The sequence below is a fragment of the Laccaria bicolor genome, genomic scaffold (genome assembly GCF_000143565.1).
Source record: "Laccaria bicolor S238N-H82 LACBIscaffold_49 genomic scaffold, whole genome shotgun sequence".
NCBI lineage: Eukaryota > Fungi > Basidiomycota > Agaricomycetes > Agaricales > Hydnangiaceae > Laccaria > Laccaria bicolor.
This window is the reverse complement of record NW_001889920.1, coordinates 161865-171341: the sequence shown is the minus strand read 5'-3', so window position 1 is coordinate 171341 and position 9477 is coordinate 161865. Positions and strand designations below refer to the sequence as shown.

Here is a 9477-nt window from a genome sequence, read left to right as displayed (position 1 = left end):
GTGTTCATCCTAAAAACAACCTCTGAAACCTCACCAAATATATCCTTGATAATGTTCAGATCACTTCAGATAGTTTCCCTCTGTCCAATCTGACCGAAATAGTTGGATGCGACAAACCCTTTTTGGATGACATTGAGCCTTAGACGCCGTTGGTACACAGATGTAAACAACAAAGAAAAAACTTGAAAAAAGATTAGCTACTCTACCACTCGACATACAGGGAAGCAAAAACAATAAAAAGGATCCAATGAAGGATCTGATAACATGTATTTCAAAGTATCAACATAATTATCCCCTGCAGCCATTCAGCGTTGTCGTTCCTTCTGCCCACCCTCTTCCATGCTCCACCCCAGCTCGCTGCGGTGCGTGTCCACCTCATTTTGATGCAGTCGAGCACCTTCTTCCGTAATCCTCATCTCCGAAGAAGGGGTGGATCGTGCCTCAGTGGATTAGGGCACCTGATTCGTGCGCGGCTCTACAATGACGAAAAGGGATATGTTAGATAGACATTGTGAGAGACAGCGGAGAATACAACATTGGGATGTTCTCCGGAAGGACGCGTGTCGGAGGGATGATGTTGTCATCATCTCATCATCTTGCTACTGTTGTCCGTTGTCGTGTTGTGTTGGCCCGATGATGACGAACAACGACCAGATGGCATGGTTCGCTGCCTCGATGTGGCAACGGGGTTGTCTGTGTTGGGAATGGAAGGGAGCGGTTATGTTGGGCCTGCGGAAGAATGGCGCATCGGTGAGGAAGCAGGGAAAGAGCCGTAGAGTACTAAATGAGGTCGCAAGTGCCGAAGTTCTTGAGGTGACATGATTTGCTGAGGTGTTGGATCCAGGGCCACTGGAAGAAAAGAAAACAGAGTGAGTTGGTTGATCAGTAGGATTGGTTCGTACTCACCTGTTCATTGTGGTCGAGCAGGATAAATGATTGCAGTCGCGTTTGACACACTGTGCAGACAGGGCTAGGGAATGAAGTCGGTATCGGTGCTGGTGATAGGGTTCATTGCCTGTTGTTGGTTCGAGTGGTGATGATGGTGGGTGCTCGTCGCCGTCCGTGGGTGGTGGGCACTCGTGGCCCATTGTTGTTCACAGGTTGTGGTACTGGTGATGGGTGGTCGCTATGTAATGGATTGGCCTCATCGTCCCTCGTTGTGGGGTTGTGGGGTCGTGGGCGTTGTCGTTTTGAAATTCGCCATTGACGTGGCATGCCTGGTTTGTTGGTTGGTGTACCACATAAACCATCTGGTGGTGGTGCTGTTGGAAACGGGGTGCTTTGTAGGGAAAACTCACTGTATTGAAGCTCGCATCTAGCGAACATCGCTGCCCCTTTCTCCTGTCCTACTGTCCTCTTATCTTTTCAACGGATAGGAGGAACCCGGCCTGGGGTGCGCCTTGAAGCTTGAGGGGTCGTATATGCCTGCTGAGGGAGGTTGGGAAGATGCATTGAGGATGTCGTGTCGTCGTACTAGGTATTTGGGCTGGCCAGAGGATGGGGTTGAGGGAGCAAACTGGAACGGTGGCTCGGGGATGTTCTGACTTCAACCTGGCTGTTTATGACTCACGGCAAGCCAAAGCCAAGGCAGCTTGAGCTGTGCGGCGGGTGGAACAAGGAGATGGGCGATGAGAGCATGTTGGCAGTGTGTCCTGATAGAGGATATGAGCTACGTTCATGGGTATGGGACGAACTTACAGATGATCCGGATCGCCAAAGATGTGTAGGGCGCGAAGATGCGAGGATGGGAGAGGACATTGTTGATCGAGACGGACATATGTGGCTTGCTCAACTGCCCATCAACAGCGCTCGGAAAATGCCGAGCGCTGAAGGAGCATTGCGCGCACTTCCTCGCACACTCGCTATTGAGGGAGAAAAAATACGGAAAAATGTATTTGAAGGTGCTAAGGAATAGGAGTAACATTTTAAATAGGTAGTACCATGTATTTCTAAGGCAAGAAATAAAAGTCAGAAAAGTTGCAATCTACAGCTGAGATTCCGGCACTTTCAGTTGCTTTATTGTGACCCCTCTGCACCAATCCTATCACCTGTATCTCCAAAATCCTCTGATTTCCACAAAAATTTGGGGATCTATTCAGTTTTCTATTCTGAAGATTTCTATGTAAGTTTAATGACCATTGGATGATTTAAGTGGACACAGTATAGTTAAAGTCTGAAGAAATACACCCTATTCATTGACTTTCACAACAAAACCTTCATTATCCAAGTGGATACAGTACTCAGAGACTTTTTACTGACACCAACCTTTACTTAGGATCCTGTGAATCTAATTCCCTAAAAATTAGAACAGTACACCAAGGTTTTCCAGCACAGTTACATGTTTTAAAACCCTCCTAAATATGAAAAAATGATAACAAGACTTTCAGGTGTGTTATTTTACTCAAAACACAAAACTGCCTGTCCTAATATCCTTTCACTTATGCTATGGATGTTTGGTAGACTCTAGCTGGCATGTATTAGTTTATAACTTTCTGGAATGATATGTTTTTGAGCTTTAAAACAAAGATACTCCTTTCTCAACAACTTTTAGCCAACTTCTGATGATGTAGGTCAGAGTTTGTAAATAAATCATGCTGAGCAATTTAACCATTGTCAGTATAGTGTTCCCTTCCCTCCTTACTCAATTTCTGTCAAATTTCCGTTGTTTTCAATATGTTTGGGAAGTTTGCATCTGTTTGTCTACAGCTTCAAACTCGTCATCCAACTTCACTACGTGGCATCTATCCACTTGCGAGGGCACCATGAACGGGAAAAATGGAAAAATGGTCTATGTTCTACTTTTAGAGTACTAAAATGTATATTTTTCATTAAGTACAAGTGTAGAGTATGATTGACCATGCCTTTTGAAGATCTGGGCACTTGGAGGAAACTGTTTGTATCTATGTGGCAACGCCTTTGACAATGTCATCCAAGTGGAACCTGAGCCATCCATCCGAAAAGCTGCTGAATTGAAATACAAAATACATACAAACCAATTGAAATTGAAGAAGTATGAAGTCAAATACATCAATATATTGAATGACACCCTCAAAAGCGCACTTTTCATGATTCCGCTCTCAGAAGCTACCTTTGTTGATGGTTATTTGTTACCCAGAAGGATCAAAGAACAAAAGGTCATCCGGAACATGATTTGTGCATCCATCATCTCCACACCTCGAATTGAGGTGGCAATTTTTTCAAAAAATCAGAAATATATTTCTAGATTACTTGGTAGCTTTGAGTCACCGTAACACAAGTTTTGATGGAGAAAAATGAGAATCATTACAATTGGAATATTCTGGTGAAATGCAGCTTTTTAGAAGGATTATGACATGAAAAACATATGTGGATGCTCTTTTGGCAAGAAAAACATACACAGAATACAGGAAAACATACCAGTCAACAATGCTGATCCAGGATGTACCATGTCTAAGAATTTTCATTCATAAAACATATCTGAGCTATATTTAGATCTGTCCAAGAGAAAACATATTTGGATGCTCTTTAGGCAAAAAAAAACATCCACAGAATACAGGAAAACATACCAGTCATCAATGCTGATCCAGAATGTGAGATTTTTGAATCATCAAACATATCTGAGCTATATTTAGATTGGTAATAAATTACAGGATCTTAAGAAAAAACATATCTGGATGCTCTTTAGGTAGACAAAACATACACTGATCCAGAATATCCCATTTCTGAGAATTTTTAATCATAAAACACATGTCAGCTATATTTAGATTTGTAAGAAATCAGAAACATATCAGGCTAAAAATAGATGCTGTAGAATGATATTATAAGCAGAAAACCTATTCTAAGGGTATATTTTATTATAGGTGCAGTGCCTTTTATTTTTGAGAGGCTCTATCCCAATGTTCCACAGTCCATGGCATTTTGGGCCAGTGGCCAAATGCACACCCTATGGAAATGAATAAGGTGGATCATCCCAGGTCAATTTGGTCTAAAATTACAGCCTGGGCTGAGCAGGCAAGATGTGAGTGAAAAAGCAATCAATTTTGTCTGCATCGAGGTCGCTGACCTCGTTCTCTCAGGACCTATTTGATGTGGATGTCCCCATTTCGGGTGAAAGGCTTGACATTGTCGAGTCTTACAATAGATGGCCTTTCCGTGCCTTCTTTGATACACTTGAGCCCGAATTTTCATCACTTTTTTCTTTTGTGGCTGCGCTTAACTGATTTTTGGTGGTTCTGAGAACCAGGGGTTGCAAGATAGGTTTGAATTCCAGTACCTGTGAAGGTGGGTGTACCATTGGGAGGTCCATAGAGGGTGAAATGAGTGGGGAAGTGTCGTAAATCACATTAGAGCAACATTGGGTATATATCAGAGGTGTTCATTGTGAGGACATGGCTGTGGATGCCCTTCATTATTCCAACCCGACGCGTCGCGTCTTGGTCGTGTCTCGTCTTAGCACTCTCACATGACTCAACTGTGGGAATAAAGAGCATCAATTTTTTACTATGGTTTGATGGCCTGGATAGAGTGGTGGAAAGGGCATCATAACTTACAGGTAAAACTATTCAGAAACCCCCCTTTCTGGTAGAAACCCAGGGTTTCCGAGGGTGGTTTGAGAAACCCCTGGCATATGGGCAAATTGAGTTCTCGGTGACTGGTGATGGTCGCCGGCGATTAGTCAACTAAGTAGTCACATGTCATTTGCTGTCAAACAAGCTGCCAAATGTTGTTTCCACCAAACAAACTCAACGATACCCACAACACTCTTCATTGTTCCAATGGTTCCATGCTCTCAACTACAAGCCAAAGTCAACTCTCCCTCCAAGTTCATGCCCAGGATGTGTATTACTCATGGCTCAGACACCAGCTGATGTGAGGATCGTGATGGATGGTTTGAGGAGACTGTAGGTGAGTGCTCTATGCCTCGAAGGTAAACCACTACTAAATGCATGGACTGATGTTCAGATTATGCTCTTGGATACCCACCATGTTCTGTATCCGCTGTGTTCTGTAGCCACACTAGAAATTTCAGAGGGCTCTGCAGTTTTGCGGAGACTATCCCCCATCTTGTCCTTATCTTTCACCCAATATGCGACGCCAGGAAGTTTCACTGCCTTCTCAGCTTCAGATTTCTCCTCCATGACCTTTGAGCGAGCTGCTGATCTTCTGTATCTGAAAATTGCTGCCCCGAATTCCGTGATATATTGGTGTTACAGTGAAATGTCCCTACCAATGCTGCAGGCACCATTATGACTCCGAGCGATACTGTTCCACATGCGACTGACCTCCTGCCCATTTTCCATGATATGGAAGGTGCCTTTGGTAATGGAATGAGGTCTGTTGTTATGACCATCATGTCGGCTGAAGGAGAGTCTCAAAATACTTGCGAGTATCATTTTGCGAAGGTAAGTCAACTGCAGATCACTCTGGCCGCACACTGACTTATAATCATAAAAAGTTATGGTTGTTCATTCTGATTAACAACAATGAGGTCAGTGTTTCCTCTGCATGCAAATTAGTCCAGCACCTCGAATTGCCACATTTCGAACTCAGAGCTATTTTGGAAGACCTAAAGCAGCAACCAATCAACTCAACTATTTGTGGCTTGTACAGGACCAACTTTCCCCTTCGGAAACTTGGAGAGCTCTTGGGCGAGACCTGGGTTGGTGAGGATGTGCTGAATGGTCTTTCTGAGCTGCTTTATTTTGGCCAAGCAGCGAAAAGCACCAGCCCAAACCCACCATTTCTATGCCTACAGACATTTTTCTTCACTGATGCACGCCGTTTACACCAAAAACATCCCCATTTATACAGTCAAGAGCTCTTAGATCTCCACCAACGTCTCTTTGACACCAACATCCTCAAGATTAGTATTCAGGTCTGCGACGGTGATCAATACACATCATATGTAACCAGTGCCAATGCTGTTGAGTTTAATCATGGAGACTCAATGCACAATCCACCCCTCGCAGATGCTCTACAGGTCTTTCAATGGGTGTTTAGTGACATTCCTGGCTTCAGCCAGGAAAGGATCAATACAGAACAAGTTGCGCGCCAAGGTCATGGCAATGGCAGTGATGGCAGCTGTGGGCTTGCTGCCTTCAATTTCATGGAATGACATTTGGATCCCACCGTTCCTTCATGGTCTGGACAACATTCTCAGACATTTTGGAATCGCGCTTTGCGTGACTTGGTACTCTACCATATGACTGCGAAGGAGGCAAGCGGTTGCGTCTTGAGCTGGGTGTCGAGATGCATCCCAACAACAAAAAACGATATGCTAGTCAAAACTGATGGATTCTGTGGTTACAACGACTATAATCTCTATTCGCCAAAGGTATGTGACTCCTGTTCTTACTGTGGTAACTGGTGACTCACGAAACTGTCTTGCCTCCAGAATGACCATCCCATTTACTGATTCTTAGAGAGGCAGAGGAAATTGACGCCTCTCCTACCTTCAAGCGCTCGAACCCAAACTTCACTTCCCCCTGTTTGCATGCTGGTGGGACAACATCCTGATGTTGGCTCCTTGGTTCAAAGCAGCTGTTCAACAGTCCGTAGATTGCTGTCAAAACTGAAGGTTGATATTCCGGACTCAAATAGGCATTCGCAATGCATTGAGAAAACCTCAAAAACCAGTTTGAGTCATTCACAGTCAGAGCGCTCACCTTCTGTAACTGTTATATCTCTGCCACGTACACGACATCATGCTGCAATACAACAGATCAATTCCACCACACACCAGGTCCATCCCCAAAAGATCATCTTCATGAAAGAAGAGAACATCAATCACCTATCACTATCTGACAGCAGTGATGATGTCAAATCCATCCCACACAGCAATCACCATATCAAGCTGCCTGCAGCACGTACGAAACCTCAGGCCCCCCTCATCATTGACCTCTGTCCACCTGAGATGAAGCCTACTGTTACACTTACGCGTGGTTCTGTGGTTGAGGTCAAAGACAAAGTTAAGAACATTGATCGCCTATCACTCTCCAACAGCGGTGAAGACATGAAACCTATCGCACGCAGCAGTCACCATATCAAGCTGCTTGCAATGCCTATGCAACCTCAAGCCCCCTTCGTAATTGACCTCTGTTCACCCGAGATGAAGCCTACTGTTACACGTGGTTCTGTGGTCGAGGCACCTGGGGTCGTCCAGGTAGGCAGTGTGTACCCGTCATTGGAGGCAGCACAACAAGCAATTTATGCGCAAGAAAACTGTCTGGGCCATGTATGGTGAAGAGGTCAGGGGACTAAAAGCAACGACAGTTCTCAAAAGAAAATGACCTTTCACTGTAATCATTACCATCATCCAACCCCAACACATTCCGCTTGGATCAACCCGTCTGATCATTAGTGTTCGCAAGTTCAGTTCAGTCTGGTTTTTTGCCCCCAAAATGCGCAACCGTGGACCGCAACCGGTCTAGGACCGACCCAAATATTGAGGGAACCGAACCGAACCACCAAGGACCGGTCTATTTCGGTCTATGGAGCCGGTTCAGACCGATCCAGACCGGTTTTTTTGCGTATAATGTATTATACCAATATAAACCATTTGTATCTTGACTATTATTACTCTGAAAAATAAACGGGTTATATAAAATAGTAAAGCATGTAAATACCCGTCATTCTACCAATTTTGAAGAGATTTAATGAAGATTTGACATAGCTATGACTGAAACCAAATTACATCTCGTAGAGACTCGGGTAAAATATGGATTTGGTTATATCTTTCTCAATTCTTAACCATTTTTGATGAAACAAAAACCCAATAAAAGGTAATAAACGTGGTTACAAGGCTATGTAACGCACGTGACCGTTTAACCGGTTGCAACCGATCAAAACCGGTCTTTGAACGGTTTTAATATATTTTCGAAATGAGGCAACCGGCAACCGGACCAACCCCAAATTGGGGCAACTGCAACCGAAAAAAAGACCGGACCATGGTCCGGTTCAGTTCGGTCCACCGGTTTTTTGCGGTCCTATGGACTGAACCTTTAAACACCACTGATCATCGTAAGGGAAGATCCATCAAGACAGATTGTATGGCTCATGTCAATGTCAATCGGATACAACACTCGACATTATGGCGTGTTACTCTTGCCAACTGGGATCATAACCATGAACGGGAAATCCCTGTGGGTGGCGTGATCCATCACCCAGCAACACTTGAGCAATGAAAGGTTGTTGTAGAACTAGCAACGTCTTCAGGCAACTTCAATCGGAAACAGATATCAAGTGTCCTCGCTAGCTGGTTTTCTGACACCCTAGAGCCCCGTCAAATTGGCAACATCATCACAAAGGCACGACAGGAGGCGAGGGAAGCTGTAGTGTCACTTGGTGAGGACGTAGCTGCCATCATTGCAAGCCTGCAGAAAAAGATAGATGAAGAACACGGTTGGAAGTACCACAATGATTCACAGACTGTCACTGGCATATGGTGGCAGTCTCCGCTTCAAGCTGAATTGACAAAACGATTTGGTGACATTCTCATCAACGACAACACCTACAATTGGAACAACAGCGGCTACCCTCTTAACGTAGGGGTAGTTATTGACAACACTGGAACATCGCGTAACGCCTGGTATGCTTTACATGCAACGGAGGACCTTGCACATCACAATTGGGTACTGCGATGCCATCTTGATAGCACAGGTGGTATACACCCCGAAATTTTTGCTAGCGATCGAAGCCAAACCCTTATCTCTTCCGTTGAAGCAACCCTACTGCTTACCGACCATGTCTACTGCCTCCATCACCTTGATGGCAATGTAACCACCAATTTACGAGGCAGTCTTGGGACTGAGTGGAGCAACTTCCAGCATGATTTTTGGGTGGCATACCATGCTGTCTTGCCTGAAGAATTTGATCGCTTATGGAAGCACCTTGTTACAAGATATCCCTCAACTCAAGCTTATCTCAATGCTGAACTATATCCTTCCTGTGAACGATGGGCTTGGGCATGGGTATCCTTCAAATTTACTGCAGGGGTACGGACCAATGGGCGGGTTGAGGCTGAGAACAGAGTGAACAAGTTAATAGGTGGACCAAAGATCGGCCTGAAGCAACTGTTCGATAGGCTCAATGAACGCACGAATGGCCAACACGTTAATGAAATGATTCGGGTTCAAGAGGTTCGTAACGTTCTTTATTCTAGTTATCAACAAATTCACGTGTACTATCCTCCAGTCGTCGCGCCGACAACATGACCACAACATAGAATCTGTCTTCATAGGACCCCTCAAAATTCTTCGAGACCATGTAGGACCTTACGCATTACAAACATGCTTCAAGCAAATGGAGTTATCAATGTACTACAAAACCGAAGTCTTGCAGCTCCCTGAGGGTATGCGTGACTGGGTGAGCACCTCCTTTTGATTTCTTTCCAACTTGTTTGTGAATGCTGTGCATAGACAGAGTATGCGATTCAAATCGACCAAGAAATGGGCTACGATTGGGTAGGAGGGGAGGAGAAGGTCAGTCGCATCAGCAAAT

General features: G+C 44.6%; 2 protein-coding genes across 2 annotated transcripts; one reads left to right on the top strand and one right to left on the bottom strand.

The window, feature by feature from the left end:
* Positions 1–1008: 1008 nt before the first annotated feature.
* LACBIDRAFT_333294 (uncharacterized protein) lies at positions 1009–1758 on the bottom strand (the record flags this gene model as incomplete). Its single annotated transcript, XM_001887896.1, has 5 exons — positions 1009–1262; positions 1299–1361; positions 1384–1540; positions 1571–1669; positions 1699–1758. The coding sequence occupies 5 exons, from the start codon at positions 1756–1758 to the stop codon at positions 1009–1011; spliced, it is 633 nt and encodes a 210-aa protein (XP_001887931.1).
* Positions 1759–5225: 3467 nt separating this feature from the next.
* On the top strand, positions 5226–7222 carry LACBIDRAFT_333293 (uncharacterized protein; the record flags this gene model as incomplete). The annotated part of the gene is made up of 5 exons (XM_001887928.1): positions 5226–5381; positions 5435–5467; positions 5501–6062; positions 6261–6313; positions 6701–7222. 5 exons carry the CDS (start codon positions 5226–5228, stop codon positions 7220–7222), a joined length of 1326 nt encoding a protein of 441 aa, XP_001887963.1.
* Between the last annotated feature and the right edge of the window lie 2255 nt (positions 7223–9477).